An 18,489-nucleotide genomic window follows, 5' to 3' on the forward strand; every position below is an offset into this window, starting at 1 on the left:
CTGTTTTGTCTGCACATACTTATATTAGTGGCTTTGGAGCATTGGCTGAGCTGCTCTTTGTTGTAGTGCCGTAGGGAAAGTTCGGTTGAGAGCGGCGGCGGCGGCTTTTTCCTCTGATGCATTTGCGCAGATCTGAAGGGATTGTGCTGACCGCGCTTGCTTTGTGCACGGTGAGTATCGACGAAGTTGTGCGAGGTGGGACGGCTTGGTAGAAAGAAAGGAAAGCGCACAGGTGAGTACGATCTTTCAGATTCGGTTTGTCTGCCATTGCTGTTGACCATGAGGTTTGTTTTGTTGGTAAGATTGTTTGCAATGTTTGGTTAGTCCGTGCTGGAGTTAGACGCGAGAGGATGTGCCTGGCTTGGCCGAGTGAGAGCGTAGAAATGTGTAGCAGAACATTTACTATTGTTTGTGATAATTCGTTAAGGTCTGGGCTGATGATAGTAGGAAGCAAATGCTAAGGTACATAGCAATCTATATGGAAGAGGTGCATTTGTTAGTTCCTACGAAGAAAGTCACTGTCTTTCTGGCAGTAGAACAAATTAGGTGTGTAGGGAGTAATACTTGGTGTATTGTTTGCAATGATAGCATGTTTATTTTGGGAAGAGGCAAGATGTAGTTTGCTATAATCAATACTTTATGCTTTGTCTAGCTCATAAGAAATGAAGAAAAACTTAAAGGACAATGTCTTCCATTCTGTAAGATTGGAATGCAATATTTTTGGTTGTTTGGGCTTGTTATGAGACTGATCATCTGTAGATGTGTTTGTGTGTGTTTTCTGCAATAACTCTTCTAGTTGGATATGTCATGTAGGGAGGCATCAGTTATCTGCCTGGCAATGGACAATATTAGCAGGATGGAGAGTGCTCCTGCTGTTAGCGCTGACATGGAGTGGTGTGATGAATTTGGTCTAGGCAGTGAAGAATGGACAACAAAGGTTGAAATTAAGATCAGAAATGTCCCTGAGCATGTGTGTCACCCGGAAAAAATGGAAAGATTAGTATCGTCTTTCTGTGATGCACAAACACATAGTTTTGATGCAATGAAAAAGGAGTATTATATTTGTGGATTTGCTCGTAGCATTGAATCAATCCCAAAGTATAAATACTTGAAGATAAAGTATGGGACAGAGAATGGAGTCCGGATTAAGTTTTTCATGCTTAATCTAGAGGCTACACCGTACGTTGATCTAGAAAAAGATGTTGTGGCTAATGGTAAATTCATTGTATGATTGTAAATTTATTATATTGGACAATTGACTTTTTTTCTATCTATGATGTTAGTACTAATCTGTCATACATACAGAGAAGGATCCTGAACTGTATGAAGATCCAGATGTTGTGAGAGAAGCCTTTGAAAGTCAAGTTAGGCTGCAACGCATTGCAGGTATGAATTTGGTCTGCGGCGTTTAAATGCATGTCGGAACTACATATGGAAACTAAAAGTAACACCTGTTTTGTTGTATGCTGTATAAGATGGTGAGGAAAGCAGTATTTCGGCCGATGGCTCTTTGTGCATGAGCATTGACTCTGACTGGAGCCTGAAGTATGGTGGGCGTTGAATAGAACAACAAGGACATCAGAAAGATCAGTTGTCTATGAAAGATGCCAAGAAGCCAACTATTTAGTTTATTGTATATGATGTGCTATATAATATACAATGTAGCCTCGTAGCTTTTGTGTTGAGTATTAGTATGCTGTGCCGTAACATGTTAGCATGTATTACAGCGTGCTGTATGTAACATATGGGTTGTTTGATTGGTTAGACTGCCGTGTGGGACTGCTGTGTTGGATATATGCATACGTCATTGTAAGATACTAAAGTTTGTAGCTTTTGTGCACGATATTAGTATGGGTTGTTTGTAGCTGGAGTTATTTCATGGCCTACGCTCTCTTGTGTGGCCGGAATCTATCTGTGTATCATAATGTTGCAAGGCTAACCGTTGTGCTATGTTAATATCACTTAGGTATGTCTGTGTGAACTGCATTGTCACTCTGCATTAGCACACGAATATGAAATCTGTTCGTATCTTGCACGAGAAACTATATACTGGTCAGGGAAGAGAATGATGATTGTTCTAGATTATATTTCCTGGTCTGTCTGATTTTATTCATTAGCTAGTTGCTAACCAATAGAGGGTGCTGGCAGCAAGGCCAAGAGGGTTCGATGTGCCGTGTAGGATCCAGAAGACATGGTCGTTAATCAGAATGGAAACCATGCCATTCTGCTGGTAGGCAGGAGAAAAGGAGTGTTTTTTGATGGTAGCTATATAGACAAGGTAAATAAGAGAGAACGCTTAGGTAGATTATAGGGATAACCATGTCTTTGTAGCAGCAGTCTAGAACACACAACAGTAGCAGAAGCAAACATAGGCAGCATTTCCCTACGATAACGACCATGGACGAAAGCCATGAACAAAAGAACTTGATTCTTAGCCTAAATAAAGGAAGGAGGCTCCTTCTGCGCTGTATCCAGGTTGATGGCCTATGTACACATAAGCAAAAGCCTTGCTACGCAACTGCATGTGGAGCTGTTATTTGCTGCATACAAGATGGAAAAGTTTGGGGGTCAGGACTGTGTTTCCATATTGTATTTGCAGGTAAATAATGTGTGTTGTGAGTGGTAACCTACACCTGTGTGTCTACTAAGGAACATCCTTGAAGAGCTTCTTAGCACTTGGATGTAGGAGCGCAGGTTTTTCCCTGTTGAGGTATAAGGACATGTTAGTAATAATGGAAAAAGGGAGTGAAATATAGATGCAAGCAACTTTTATGTAAGAACCTTTTCTTGGCTGTGGCTGTAGTAGCTGATGTTGCGGCTGTTTGCGGAATGTCCTCTGCATGTTTAGCTGTTTGTTTTGCCTTGTAGAACAAAGAATGTTTAGGTGGTTAGGTCTAAGCTTAAAGGAAAGAAAAGCAGGAATACCTTGGACTCAGGAGAATTAGTGACAACAGTTGTTTCAGGAGCATGCTCTGGATGTTTGACCTCATCCTGCGCACAACGATTGGCCTTGCAAGATTATGTATGGGGTGAAAACCTAAATAGGGTGGCAGGAAGAACAATATGGGCAGGAAAGGTAATGACAAGTGTTGTACCTTAATAGCAGTGTCAACATTGGTGCTAAGAGGCTGCATGTGGCACATTGAAACAACGATGTTTTTTTTCCCTGGTGTTGAAGAACTTGGTTTGCTGGTTGGTGTGCTCTGTGTGGGAGTACCAATAGGTGACTTTGTTGGGGTTGAAGTGCTGTGCCCTTGCTGGACGAGCTGTTGTGATTCAGAGCTTGTTTGGCTTTGCTGGGGCCCTGTTTGGACAGAACTGCTGGAGCTTGCGGATGCAATAGCTGATGGTTCCTGGGAAGAACCCGGTGGCATAAGCAGCAGTGGCTCATTTGAAGGGCCAGAGGAAACAATGCTGTTAACCTGGAGAGATTCTTGGCTTCTTTTGACAGTATCACGTGTAAAGCTGACATTCCATGTAAATGTGCTATCAACAAGCGCTGCGATCTCAGCTGGAATGTAATCACTATCTGGTGGATTGTCCTCAATCAGAGATTCCACTGATTTTTTTATGAGGCGGTGTGCAACTCTTCCAAAAAGGATAAATGTAGCATTGGAGCTGGCATCACCGGCGATGAGCACTACTTTATATCTACATGGGTAATATACATGTGTATATTAATGTGTGCAGCACAATTAGTAAGCATGGAAAAATCTGGAATGAGGTGTGGTATGAACCTTGGATCTGGTATTCCTATGTTAGAACAGCTTGAGCATTTGTAGCTAGAACCGTATGGCTTAGAAGTTCTATAGCATAATCGGCATGAATTGTACCACCAGGAATTTTCGCTGCATATCCTCCTAACAGTGACATTGACAATGAAACGTGTACTCTGAAAAAGCAAAGAACAGAAATGATATCACTATTATTGAAAGTGAGAAAATGTGCAGCGATGTATTGAACAAAAAACTGGCAAGGAGGTACCCTGTTCTTGTGAGGATTGAGGGCAAGTATTTCTTGAATAGTTTTTTCCTCTGCAGTGTCCTGGTTGTAACCTGTTGCTGGGTTATCAACCCAGCTGACTGGACGAAAGTTTGCACTGAAGCTACATAGTTATATCACGTTGAAAGTTAACTAACTGTTTCACAAGGAGTGAGAACACATCATGGCAATGGATTATAAACATGAGTTCAAGTAGGCAGCCTCACCTCTCTTTGAGTTCTAGCACTTCAGGAATATCAAGGTTTAGATACCATTTGCACGGCGAACTACCAGTCACTGTAAGACCTGTATAGCATGAACCAAATAAAAGCATAGCGTTAGATGGCTAGAATAAACAACATAGAAGTGAAAATGCGTAGTGAAAACGAACCTAATCCTGTGTAATCTTTGACAAGTGTCCCAACAAAGACAATAACTTGGGCCTGAGTTTGGCCAGCATTGTATACACTATTAGCGTCAAAAGCATCAGCCCTTTCTCCCCAGAGTGTAACAGGCATTGTTGAATTGCTATTGTTTTTCCATGAATAGAAAAAAGGAAACAGTGTGAGTGTAATTTAAGAAAGCAGCAGCGTACTAAGAATCTATGCATGCATCAAAGGAAAAGGTAAAAATTGCAATTAAACATAGGGATATTCAGTCTGAGCAAAGACACCTTGCATCACATATCTGTATTGTTCTTTTTAAGCTATCAGCATTCCTTGACTTCGGCCGCACAACGGTTGGCGAACCAACCTCAGTGATGACACCCATGACATCTGGTTGCATGCCATATAAGCCTAATTAATGATGAGATAGTATGGATTATTGATACAACAAATATAGCTGTGTAGAAGAATCTCATTACCAACATAGAAGATGGTCTTGTCCACTAAATTGGGGATATCACTGAATGGTGTCAATGAAAAAGTTATGCCAGGGAAATCAGCAGCGGGCTCAATGTATTCTTCAAATGTTGTCCATTTACTGAACACAATCATTAGGCTATTGTCGACTGGCCTGTATGTCCTATTCGCATACCTCACAGTAAAGGAGTCAATATAGTAAACCTTTTGTTCCTTAAGCAAAGGCCTCAGGCTGTCAATTGCAGGTGGATAAATCTGAGCGTGAATGCTGTTTCCCTGCATTTTTAAAGTAAATAATGTTATCAAGAGAGTTGGCACTATAGCCTAATAGGCATCGATGAATAAATGTCATAGTCACATCATTACCATCTGATCGAGCAGCACAAGATCAGTGTGGAAAATATTGCCACTGCCGTTGAGATCGCAGAAATCCCATAACCTAGAAACTCTTGCAAGGATCCTTGTGTTTAAGTCTCCACAGGACAGCTGTGAAATGAGCACATGTGCCATCTTGGACCTGCAATGAGCATAGAACTATTTTAGAATGGGTAAAATGGTTGGATAAGATATAACAGTCAAAAGATTGCTTGGCAGGATACTATACATGACAAAAGGCAATATACTATGTACCATACACATAGTCTATAGTACTTGAGGCTGAAAGACATTTATTCCAAAATATATGTACAAATTTGGGTATTACTGTGGTCAAAAATTTCAAGCATCAAGCGGCGGAGCCTGCAATAGTAACACATGCACATTACTCTGCTGAAAATACAACGAAGTGATGAAAAGCAAAAAAAAAAGATATAACGTGCGGGAAATCACCGCTTGGACTGTAGCACTGAGCACTTCAGAGTAAACTATATTTTTTGTCTGTGTACCACATGATCCATCATCATTTTCAATTAATATTTTTAGCCCTGATCGGCTTGTTACTCTTGAAATAGCAACGTATAATTGCCCATGTGTGAAGACAGGCTTCCTAAGATATACGCCAACCCGCTGGAGTGTTTGACCTTGGCTTTTATTGATGGTCATTGAATAGCAAACTCGAACAGGGAACTGCCTTCTCTGCAGTGTAAAAGGCCATTTCATCTTTGTGGTGCCAAGTGTGATTCGAGGTATGTAAACAGTTTCACCAATGTTTGATCCAGTCAGTACTATACACTGTAAAATTCTGTCTCCTAAAACTGTGACTAATAGCCTTGTTCCATTGCATAACCCAATTGATTGATTAAGATTTCGTAGCAGCATTACGACAACACCTTCTTTAAGAACAAGTTTATGCGTTGGAAAGTTAGTAGCATTTATTGAATTCAGAAACTCTGGGGGGTATAACAGATCGAAATCTGGAATTTGCTCAGAGCTTTTTGATATGGTATCACAGCTTAGGTATACTCTAGAATCTCCTGGCACTAAACCAATAATATAATCGTTTATTTCATCAACCGTTGTATTAGTAGGACAAACAATTGCACGAGAAGCCAGATATTCAATGTCTCTGTAGCACGTAAGGAAATCTGAGTAAACCTCATGAACAATAGCAGCTATTTTGTCACCGCTAGTCATAACAAGTAAATCATCAGGAATTGTGATCCATGCAGGATAATTCTCACCTTCCTTTGCTGTCATAGGTAAAGTGCCATTGCCTATAGCTAAAACCCATTGACTAAAATCATGCAATTCTTTTTTTTGATTGTCTGGTAACATTGGATTGAGTAATCTCATGTTTATATTCAGGCTGAGTAGCGCTACATGTTTCCATAGTTCTGAGTTCGTGATAGATGCATTGATTATAGCCTGACGGGATCCTTTAGGAATAACTGGGAGTATTTGTTTGAAATCACCACCTAGGACAATAGGCTTTCCTCCAAAAGGTATAATAGAATTTGAAGGGCATGTCTCTGATAAAATATCTCGTAGCGTTCGATCTAATGCTTCAAAGCATCGCCTATGTGTCATTGGAGCCTCATCCCATATGATCAATGCAGTTTCAGCTAAAAGCTCAGCAAGCATTGTGCCTCGTTTTATATTACAGATGCTTGTTTCATCAATGTCAATTGGTATTTTAAACCGAGAATGAGCTGTCCTACCTCTAGGCAATAGGAGAGATGCTACCCCTGATGAAGCGACAGCAAGAACAATCTTGTTTTGTGATCTAAGTTTTGCAATTATTGTATTCCAGAGAAATGTCTTGCCAGTTCCACCATGACCAGACACAAAAAAGAAACCAGGTTCATTAGCGATAGCACGAGAACAAATAGTGTTAAAAACAGTTATCTGGTCATTATTCAACTGCTGTACGAAAGAGTCTGCATGCATAGCAAGCATAAGTGGGTCAATTGTGATTTCTTCATCGATTAATCTATTAGTACCAAGAACATGTGGAACAGATGATGGATGTGGCAGGTTAAAATCTTTGATATTACCACCGCTATTTGCAAATACAGCAATAAGCTCATGTAGTAGCATGTTAAGCAAGTGGTCATGTGGAATCACACAGTGTGGATTGTCAAGGGCCTTTTTTAGCCTGTTATGTATGTCATCAGTCATGTATAGCCAATATTTATCAAACAATGAACGAACATCACCCACAGAACAGTAAAGAAGGACTGTCACAAAAAGTTGTCTAAGCTGCGCTGAAGACGCAGTCACTATGGCCTCATCAAAAAGGAGATGCCATTCATTATCTCCTTCAAGAAGCCCTCGTGCCTCACATGCCTCTCTATACGTGCCATAAACAACACCATCGTATGTGCGAACATCAGCATAGCTTTGAGCACCTTTGACAATCATTAACAACATCCTAAGATAGTAAAGCTCGCCCGCAGTTGGATGCACATAATAAATTCTGCCAATTTTAGGAGCAGGTGTTCGCTCGTGCCAAGTTTTAGATGATGGCTCCCATGTCCATTCCTTAGGAAACTCACAGTATGTCAATGAATGGGCCTTAGAATTTTTTTTGTTAGTTTCAAACCATTCAGTAAGCATAGACCGTTTTGCACCAGGACTCTCAAGGACTGCCCGTAGGTCAGCTCCCTTCTCGTATCTCACAAAGTTTTTCCCAGGCAGATGGACAACCAATCGCTCAACAGGTGGCACTCTATAATGTATATCAAATTCAAATAATCGATGAAGTGCCTCACAGGTTGAGAGAAATCTTGCATCCATGTATTCTAATATTTCATTGCGTGGAGCAAGGTCATGATTTGGTGATGCATTTTGTGTTTTTCCTGTTGTTTCAAAATAGATCCTAGCTCGGTCATGGCCTTTTGTAATATATTTAAATAAATACTTTATCAAATTTGATTTGTTACACCACTCAATATTTATGTGTGCCTCATATTTTTTCAGTAAAGCCATGTTGTAGGGTACAACTGATCTATTGTCTAAAAGGATCCCATTCTTCATGATAGATCGTCCATCATTTCTTCGTCTATAGATTGTAAACCCAGATTCATCAACAATGGTTTCATCTTGGAAATCTTTAGGATAATGTTTTGAACATTTATCGTTTTTCATACAAGGACACTTCTTGTTCGCATCACCGCAAGGACCATGCATCATAAACTCGCTAACCAATTCATATCCTAGCCGGTCGGTGTCATAGTCAGGTATTTCAGCACAGATAAACCCATCTATTATAGAGGCTGAGACATCGGCAGTGGCAGCAGCAAGCCAAACTAAGCAATGTATGTGTGGAAGGCCACGCTTCTGGAATTCAACAGTGTACAACACTGTAATCATTAAGAACAAAGGTTGATGAGTGCCACACCAATGGCCTTAATACGCTATAAACTAACAAAATTGTGACCATACCTGCAAGAACTTTACCAAAAGTTCTGCCTTCCCTAATATCAGTTATAAATTCATTAACTTTCATGTTAAACACACGCACAATAATATCAGCTCTATCAGATGGTTGTTGGCCAGGCTCAAATCGAATCGCATCTGCAATTTCTTGCCATTTGGAATTACATGTGTATGTGACAAAAAGGTCAGGAGGCCCATAGACACGACATATTGCCATCGCATCTTGATAATTCATGACCATATATCTTCTTCCTCCAGTGAAGCTAGCAGGAAGTATGACACGCTTGCCAACTGAATCTCCATCAGTGACACCTTTATCAATCGCATCAACAATTCCATCTACAGACTCAGAGCGCAGCTCTTTTTGATGATCGATGAAGTACTGTAGCCTATTTGTTTCAATAGTAGAAAATATATCAACATCGATTTGATCGCTCAAGCGACCATAGCATGTGAAAGGATTTGATTCATTTAGTCTGTAATGCATTTCATATCTATAATATTCTGGCATCGTGACATACTTTTTGCCAATTCCATCATAGTTACTGTATTTAATGCCTAAATGGAATCCGCGTTCACCATATGGAAATAACAAAGGATATTGCAATGCCATATAAGATGGATGCAAGGGAGAAATCTGGCGCAGGCCACGACCTTTATCGTAGACAAGCACATCAAATTTGTATTCTTTCGCAGAAAAATCACCTACTATAATAGCAGCTATTTCACTGTTCGTTGGTAAATTGTATTGCACATCGTCTTTTGCATTGCAACCTAAAAGGCGAAGTGTCACTTGCTGATTGCCATGCTGAATAACACGTTCTCTAGCATACCTAAAGCTCTGGACAAGAGTATTTTCAGCATCAAGCATCGATGATAGGGCACGAATTATCTCAGGATCTGCTTTATCTGAATTATCACCGTCGTTTTCAAATATATTTAATCGGTTTTGTAATTCATTTTCTGGATCATACACATATAATTGCGCAAATTTGGGAGGTGAGCCACAGGATGGCACAAGAGTACCAATCCTATGGTGCACAACTCCATTGATCTTGAATACATAAGGTGCATTTCCAGTGTTAATCGATTTATCAATAGCTGCACCCATTGAGCTGAAAGCAAACATCGAATTATACGATCGTATTTGCCTCAAAAAATTTTTCGAACGTGCATCACCATTATAGTTCAATAATGATGCTAGTGGCTCAGGAGGGGCACGCAGTTTTGGCAATTGTATGCGTCCTCCTTTGCAACATAGATTGTAAATTATTTTTCTTTTTGAAATAGCAGATGCACTCTTGACCCTCTCCTGGTACCAGAACATGGCACGACAATACGGGCATTCATACGTCGGAGGGCCATAGTATGATTTGTCTGGGTATGATGCTGCCACAAAAGCGCTGGACAATGTCAAAAATAGTCTCGTGTAAAAAAATAATACATTACGTGCACGTATTCAGAACAGCGGCCGAACCCTTTAGCAATCGGATATACTCCTTGTCTGTCCGGGAGGAACTACCGTTGGCTCGTGCAGTGCGATTTGCTGCGAACAAAGACAGTAAAACGGCCTATGAACCTAAACTGCACGAAAAAAAACAAGCCTACCATCACAGACAACAAAAAGAGCATACCATCCACATTGGCCAAAGGAACGGACGGATCCATCTTTGAATGCAGGAGGGAACGCCTTTGCCTATTTAACTTTGCCAGCTGAGGTGCAAAATCCATCAACGAACATTTCCTCTTGCACCGACTTTCCTGATGGGGCTGCCCTAGCGGAACGATAGCATGTTCTATATGCATTGCACTCTGTTGGGACAGAACATTTGTGGCCCTTCTCTGCCGGCTGGCACGTACCCTACGCACTCTATCCATAGCATGCGTTTCTAACTGCCATCATAATTTTACAGAGGCAAGAAAAGAATGAAGCAAAGAACACGGGCAAAAAAAGTGGCTCAAACCACACAGATACAGTGAACGAACAATATAAAACGACCGAAAGCTCTGGAGCAACCACATGCAGATTTAGACAGCGATGAATGCAGGCAATAGAAACAAAATACTAAACCAATCAACCATAAATAAAGGACAGAAAGATTAATAGCGCGGGAATACCTTTAGCAAGGAATATGCTCGTCGACAGGCAGAATCCACTAAAACGCACCACGAAGCGAACACACAAGCTGTGAACAGAGGCAAGGAAGAAGACGGAACAGAGCTGCAGAGAACGGAGCATGATCAGTGAATAAGAATGTAGGAAGCAAAGCATAACACAAGGCCAATGAAACCAGCAACAACCAAAAGTACCTGCTAGGTCTTAGAAGCAGCCCGCACACGTGCAATGGAAGATGATCAGGAACCTTTAAAGGTCCATTGCAGCCCATGCAGATCGCCTCCCCTAAATGGAACAAAAGGTGCAGGGTCAATGCTAGCAAGAACAGCCGCGCAGTCATAAGCAAACAAACAAGAGAGAACAAACATAAAACCCAAATGACAGAACGGACAGGAGAACCACACGCATTGATCCAGGCCTTACCACGCCATAACGAAAAGTTGAACAGGAGCAAAACGAGTGGGAGTTTCTCGAGCAAGGAACAGAACAGTGGAGCGAAGAAACCGACGAGAGGAGGAGAAACCGAAGGGAAGAAAGAAAGAGAAACGCAAGTAGTAATATATACAGACAAAGATAGAAGGGGTTCTCCGCCGAGCTGCAGCAAGGAAGCAAACAATCATGTACACCTGCACACCAAACACCCACAAATAGGAACCAAACAAATGGCTAGCTGAAATGACACTGCCCCACCTATCAGCGATATAATTGCAGCGCACCTAGCTACAACCCAAGAAAACCTGACCAGAGATTAGCTGTGTTCGGCTGAGGGAGCTGGGAACGCGCACAGTACTTTTCCTCCGTGCACGCTTTTCAAACTACTATATGGTGCAATTTTTTATAAAAAGTTTCTATACAAAAGTTGCTTAAAAAATCAAATTAATCCATTTTTGAAAAAAAATTTAGCTAATACTTAATTAATCACGCGCTAATGGATCGCTCCGTTTTCCGTGTTCACTGTGCGCGCTGGGAATGGATGGAGCCGAACACAGCCTAACAGCATAGGCTGCAGAAGAAGAAGACTGCATGGACCAAGCCGAATGAACCAAGCATCCAAGCGGATTGGACATGGCCCAGGACGCAGAGGAACGGGGCGCATACACCAGGACCACAGCGATGCCTGATATTGACAACCCACGCAAACGCACCAATAGCGGAGAAGCCATCACAGAGTAATCCCACTACAGGCGCGGTCTCCAACAGCATATGGTCCTAGACCGTAACACACAGGTTCAGAATAAAGCAGACCCACCGGCCAGAGAGAAACTGTGCCATGGACACAGCGCACACGCGCACCAAGCGACCAAAGCAATCTGACACAGCAGCTAAGGCAAACAGCATAGACCTGTTCCACGTTAGGTACGAACAGGCAGAGGCCATGCGGCCCACACGGCAGCCACAGGCAATCTGTGGACCATGGCTACCTCAAAAAACAAAGAAATGCACCACGCAACGCATAACACCGGAGAAAACAATGGCAAGGACACCCACCCTACCCTGCGCGCGGTGCAATGCACCGCACACAAACCAACCAAATGAGGCCACCACACAGGGAACAACACGTGGCGGACGCAACGCAGAGAACCAGCGGACGAGAAAAAGGAAAATGTGGCATGCCAAACGCACCGACGCACGATGGTCATCCAACGGCGGAGAACGCGCGCAACGACCGCGCTCCAAATCCACCGCTGGGCTCCGGCTGGATGACGTGCCAAGCAACGGCAAGGGCCACGACAGCGTAAATCGCCGCCCAGAGCAGCCATTTCCGGCGAGTTTGTATATAGAAGATTGAGAGCAGGAGACGCATGCATGCTATGCTACACCCTGTTGCTGCTAAAACCCAAGCACACATCATTTGACATGGTACTCACTGTCCCAAAACCTGCAGTTATATATCACGTTGTGAAATTTACGCCGTGTTTAGTTGCAAAATTTTTCTTCAAACTTCAAACTTTTTTATCACATCAAAACTTTTCTACACACACAAACTTTCAACTTTCCATCACATCGTTCCAATTTCAACCAAACTTTCAATTTTGGTGTGAACTAAACACACCCTTATACTACTCCCTTTGGTAATTAATTTATATAATATGTCCCTAAATAGAAGCAAAGGTGTGGTATTGTCTTCTTGCTGGCTTATCGGCTATAGCTAAAATTTGAATTTTAAGACTTAATTTTATAGTTCATTTTCATGGTAGTTCATTTTTCTAGCATTGACTTTTAACTTAAGGACACGAATATAAAAGTTTTATTCATAAAATATTTTTGATGCTTTGTTTTTTTTCGGGTGAAACTGAGTATCTAGTGCCCTGATGCTTCAAAAGTTGTCAAGTTTAGTTGTTTCACAATATTCGAACCAAAATGGTTGCAAAATTCAAACCGCGACTATGTGATACGTACGACATGGGAAAAAAATGGGTTACTTTTCTAAGAAATCTCTAGATGAAACCTCATGTTGTTGAATTTTGAAGGCGCATTCGCGGATGTGTGCATGAGCCTGATTCTACATATATATAACCTGGTGCCGTTTTGGCTTTCTATAAAAGCCGGGCCGTTGGCGTTTGATCTAAAACATATATAATTGGATAAAAAAATGGCAATGCGATGGATGATCCATCCATCCAATGTTAACTAAATTTATTTGATTTCTTTCCCCCTAAGAGCCAGCCACAACAGCCCAAACTTATTTTTGATTCGTTTGCCACATGCTCCCCTGCCCCCCTGCACTCCTACAAGGCCCCCCCAAAGAATGATTGATTGGTTTGGGCCAATCCAAACCAAAGCCAAATTCCCATATAGGAGTGTGTGTTTGTGTGTATTTACAAAAATTGCTCCAAGAAATGGGGGGCAATTTTCTCTCTGAATCATGTATCACTGTCATCACACTCCCTTCTTAATTTCTTCAGTCTTGACTCCTTTAATTTTGCTGGTGAGATGATCAGACATGACGGCCACAGTAACATCACCGACAGCATGCTGCAGATTAAGCATGGATGGATGCATCCAAAATCATGTCATGAACAGTGAGCCTGAAAGATACAACTCCATGAGAAGAAGCTTGGGATTTGTATATTTTGCATCATCATCATCTCTGTCATCTCAACATGCACATTAGTCCAAGGGCACAGGCATTTTCAGAAATGATAGAAGAGGAATTAAACAAAAGAGTCAGATAAAATTAATTCTTTAATACACCCTCTGATCCATAACAACTCAATGCTCAGATCATCAAGCATGCACTTGCTAGACTTTAAGTCAGAGACACCAACCAAGAAAATTGACAAGAAAAAAAAAATCAAGCTCAGGAAATTCAGAGAGAAAAAAAATTTCGAAAATTCAGTTCACCTATGATCCATGTTCTCCCCTCATCTCATGCTTGCTCCCCTACATTATGACAAAAGGAAAAAAAATTCCAAGAAAAAAAAAGATGATAAATAACTTAAGTTTTTTTTTTTCCTCTTTTCTCTCTGCTTCGATGGAACAGTGAAATGGCAATGCTAGGTCACTCCAGCTTGAGCTGCGGCGGCGACGGTGGCATCGGCATCGGCATTGGCGGCGGCGAGGGCGGCATGGACATGGGAGGAATCTGCGGCGGCGGCGGCGAGGGCGGCATGGACATGGGAGGAATCTGCGGCGGCGGCGGCGGCGAGGAGGGGAGCGGCTTCTTGGCGAGGTTGTGCTTGTTGTTGTGCATCCAGACCTTGAGGACGCGGCGCTTGACGCCGATCTCCTGGCAGAAGTGGTGCACCATGGCGTCGTCGAGCTTCTGGAGGCGCCACCCCACGCGTTCCGCGAACTCCAGCATCCGCGCCTTCTGCTCCGCCGTGAACTTGGTGCGGAACCGCTTCTTCGACGACGACGACGACCCACCGCCGCGTCCCACGCCGCCGCCGCCGCCGCTGACGTCCATCTCGTCGGACTCCGACGTGTGGATCATGTTGAGCGGCATGATGATCTGGTGGTGGTGGTGGTGGCCGTGCGGCGGCGGCGGCGGCGGTGGCGGGAGCGCGCGCGCCGCGGCGTAGGCGGCGCCGTAGGGGTCGCCGCCGGCGACGAGGAGGCCGCCGCCGTTCTTGTGGTGGTGGTGCGGCAGGGCGGGGCCGAGGAGGTGGTGGTGGCGGCCGGCGGCGGCGCGGAGGGCGGCGGCGCAGCTGTCGGCGTCGAGGTCGTCGGCCTCCTTGCGGTGGAAGTTGCGGTGGCAGCCGCAGGCCGAGCACTTGAGCGCCTCCAGCGAGCCCTCCTCGCCGCTGGGCATGAACTCGCCGCACCCGTCAGTGGCGTTGCCGCCGATGGCCGCCGCGTGGTTCTTCAAGCACTCCCTGTACTTCACCGCCACCCCACCACCACCACCCACCACCGCCATGCCGCCCCGCTTCTTCCCCGCCACCGGCGAGCCCTCCTGCTCCGCCGCCACCGCAACATTCGTCGGCGGCGGTGACGCCATCGCCATCGCTTGCCCATTGTTACCCACATGCTCATGGCGGTGAAGCTCCACGACATGTCCACCGCCTGCGCCGCCGTGCGCGCCCATGCCGGCGAATGGCGACGCGGCGGCGGAGGCGTGCATTGGGATCGGGAGCTCGCCTTGCGCCCCGGAGAGATCCATCCGTTCTTGAAACTCAAACTCCTCCTCTTCCTCTTCTCCTTCTTGTTCTTGTTGCTGCCTCCTCACTGCAAAGATCCTTGTTGCTGCTGCTGATGCTGATGATGCTGGTGATGCTTCTGTTCTTGTCTGCAGCTGCAGAATGGAAACCATGAGAGATCAAAGGGGGGAAAAGGCCAATGGTCACCTAAAACCCACAAGGATGCAACAAAATTCAGTGTTTCTTGGGACTCTCAACACAAGCCACTAAACAAAGAGAGGAGAGAGAGAGAGGAAGTGGAGAACAAAAAGGGGAGCTAAGCTAAATAAGCTGAGAGAGGTGCATGGTGTGGTGTTGTGGGAGGGATCTTGGGGACCTTATCAACAATATACTACTACTACTACTACTTGAAAACCCCAAGATGGAGATGTAATTAAATTACACTACCAAATAAAGTACTACTTTATATATAAACATGTATGTAAATATAAAATAGATAGAAGCTTATTGTTTCTTCTAGGCTCTCTCCTTCCTTTCTTGGGCTCTTCCCCATGCAAAACAAGATCAGAAGAAGAAGGAAGGAAGGAAGGAGAAGCTTAACCTAACCTAGCAGCTAATCACTAGTACCTGGTGGATGGAAGGATGAAATGAACAGTGAGCTTGTGTTTTTTCTTTTTTTGCCTTGTGGTGAATAAATGCAAGTTTTTACAACTTTACCACACACCAACAATGCCACCACCACTTGTGAGTGCTAGCCTTTTTTCCCTCTGTGGACTAAATGTATCTATCTACTACCTTGTATGTATACTGTATGGACCAGCCCACAAAACACACAACACTACATTATATTCAGAGTTTCAGACAACACAAAGACACACACACACATCCATACCTCTTCTCCTCCCCTTGACAGACACAGCAACAATGGCTACTACTATAAGCTAAGGAAGGAGGAAGAGGAGATCAGGCTCAGCTCCCATGCATGCACAGATGTTTCTGTGTTTTTTTTTCTTTTGTGTGTGAGACCACATACAGCTACAGCTATGTTTTTTCTTCACTTCCCTGAACTTGTTTGAGCATGAGAGACAGACAGGAGAGAGAGAGAGAGAGAAGGGAAGAGACCAAAAGCTAGCAAGGGGCAAGCTTGTTGTTGTGGTGTGGTGTCAAGGGGGGTAATCAGGGAGAGAGGACAAAGAAAGGGGCAAGGGGTTCAGTGTTTTGCAGCTTCCACCACCATTGCAGTGAGTGAATGAAGTGACCAGGGTGCTATAGGGGGCTATTGCTAGGGCACTCTACTACTACCTCCACCAACAACAACCCAAGTGGAGGACATAAAAAAATTATTAACAAGAGAAAAGAAACTTGGAGCTCACATGTACTTATGGTTATGGAGGAGCTTATTAGCTAGACATAGATCTAGAGAGAGAGAGAGTAAACTTAGAGAGAGAGAGAGTAAACTTAGAGAGGATGAAGAAGAAAGCAAGCTAGGTAGGGGAAACTGAAAGTCTGAAGCTCAGCAAAGGCTAGAGCAAGAAGGATGAGAGATGAGATGAGATGATGTTCTGAGCTTATATTTTTCAGTGCTTGCATCTTGCATGTGGTGTAGAAGTAGTACTTGTTGTAATCAAGAGAAAAGAGATGAAGAGATGGAAGAAGAGACACTGATGAGTGAGAATGTGAAATGAAAAAAAAAGAAGAGAGAAATTAGGCAATATGTCTGGTGCTTTGCTTTGCTTGCACTATCAGGAATCCAAGCTTACTTCATTCAGAGGGAGAGAGAAATGAGAGAGAGAGAGAGAGACTGTGGTGTGTCAGGGAGCAGCACGAGCATGCCTCCACTGTGATTTTCTTTTGTTTTAAACTGCAAAAAAATGATAGTCTTTTCTCTTCTCTCTCATTTCTTTTGTCAGGATGGACAGAGAGCCATACAGGTATAGAGAGAGAAAGAGATAAGCAAATTACTAAAATAATAACAAAGAAAAATGGAGTTTGACACTTAACTTAATGCACTTATGGGCTGTATGTATGTATTCACAAAACTCTTGTGCTGTGTATTTATTCCTCATGCATGCATAAGCAGTGTCCTAATATATATCAATTCTATTGTCGGAGAGCCATTCATGACTTGATCACAGGTCATAACTACTGCTATATATATATGCACAGAGTAAATTAATCTATTTATGTTTTTCTCTACCAAGATAAACTGATGTAATACATGTTTACACTACATATGTACATAAATTAAACACAATTGCGTATTTCAACTAAAGTTATTGGCATTATAGAAAGCTGACATTGTTCAGATGGATCATGCATGTAACAGTAAAACAAGAGTTCAGATTTATATAAAAAAACTCACATTTAACATATCACAAGTGCAAAATCTTTAGCCAAACTTAGAAGTTAAGCTGTCAGACTCGCACAACAGGATTCCAAACGAGTGAATGTTAATGTTAACAACTAAACCAAATAATGTCCAATTTTCATCCCCCAACAGAAACAAAACTCAGAGATAGCTGGAAATGTAACGATTTCCATTATAGAAAATTAAGAGAGGAAAAAAACACAGACTAAGCCAAGAAAATATTACTATATTTTTAGATCATTTTAAACATAATTTCTTTTACGAAACCCTGACACTAGCATATGTAATTAATAATAGTAGGAAATAGATCTGTAATCTACTACTAGTAGCAAATACTAGTAGCCATGGCGAAACCCAAAATGCCCATACTTTTCTGTTGCCTTTGATGTTAACAGGACAGAAACCATGACAAACCTGTAGACAGAAGCCAACACCCAGACAGATACCCAATCTCTGGTGGTCTGAAACACGCCACGTAATTAACCGGTAAAAATTCCCAACCACAAACAAACATAATTATTTACTTGCTGCTAACTGAACTTTTTTTCTAAAAAAAAAAACATCCATCTCATTTATTTGCTGCTAACTGAGAAACTAAAAAAATGATAATCCATGCCCAGCTTAATTAGGCACCAATTATTATAGTAGCAAAAGTAACAGTATTATATTAGACTGTTGCAGAGGAGTATATAGTGGGTTTGTCTGTATCAGAGAGGGGGGTTGAGTATGATTGTGCCCTAAGAGTTGACCACAGTGCATGTC

General features: G+C 42.8%; 3 protein-coding genes across 3 annotated transcripts; all 3 read right to left on the reverse strand.

The window, feature by feature from the left end:
- Positions 1–3,120: 3,120 nt before the first annotated feature.
- LOC112936911 (uncharacterized) lies at positions 3,121–5,354 on the reverse strand. The gene is made up of 9 exons (XM_066305815.1): positions 5,211–5,354; positions 4,847–5,120; positions 4,655–4,757; positions 4,373–4,509; positions 4,209–4,287; positions 3,985–4,105; positions 3,738–3,892; positions 3,218–3,651; positions 3,121–3,128 (listed from the first exon to the last, which is right to left on the reverse strand). The coding sequence occupies exons 1-9, from the start codon at positions 5,352–5,354 to the stop codon at positions 3,121–3,123; spliced, it is 1,455 nt and encodes a 484-aa protein (XP_066161912.1).
- Positions 5,355–5,568: 214 nt separating this feature from the next.
- Positions 5,569–12,153, reverse strand: LOC136354135 (uncharacterized). The gene is made up of 9 exons (XM_066305816.1): positions 12,070–12,153; positions 11,875–11,985; positions 11,342–11,402; positions 10,971–11,061; positions 10,828–10,881; positions 8,667–9,775; positions 8,396–8,584; positions 5,729–7,630; positions 5,569–5,582 (listed from the first exon to the last, which is right to left on the reverse strand). The coding sequence occupies exons 1-9, from the start codon at positions 12,151–12,153 to the stop codon at positions 5,569–5,571; spliced, it is 3,615 nt and encodes a 1,204-aa protein (XP_066161913.1).
- A 1,252-nt stretch (positions 12,154–13,405) lies between these two features.
- Positions 13,406–15,949, reverse strand: LOC4350177 (zinc-finger homeodomain protein 4-like). Its single transcript, NM_001423180.1, has one exon. It carries the CDS (start codon positions 15,530–15,532, stop codon positions 14,279–14,281), a length of 1,254 nt encoding a protein of 417 aa, NP_001410109.1. The 5' UTR covers positions 15,533–15,949; the 3' UTR covers positions 13,406–14,278.
- Between the last annotated feature and the right edge of the window lie 2,540 nt (positions 15,950–18,489).

This window comes from Oryza sativa, chromosome 11 (genome assembly GCF_034140825.1).
Source record: "Oryza sativa Japonica Group chromosome 11, ASM3414082v1".
Taxonomy (NCBI): Eukaryota; Viridiplantae; Streptophyta; class Magnoliopsida; order Poales; family Poaceae; genus Oryza; species Oryza sativa.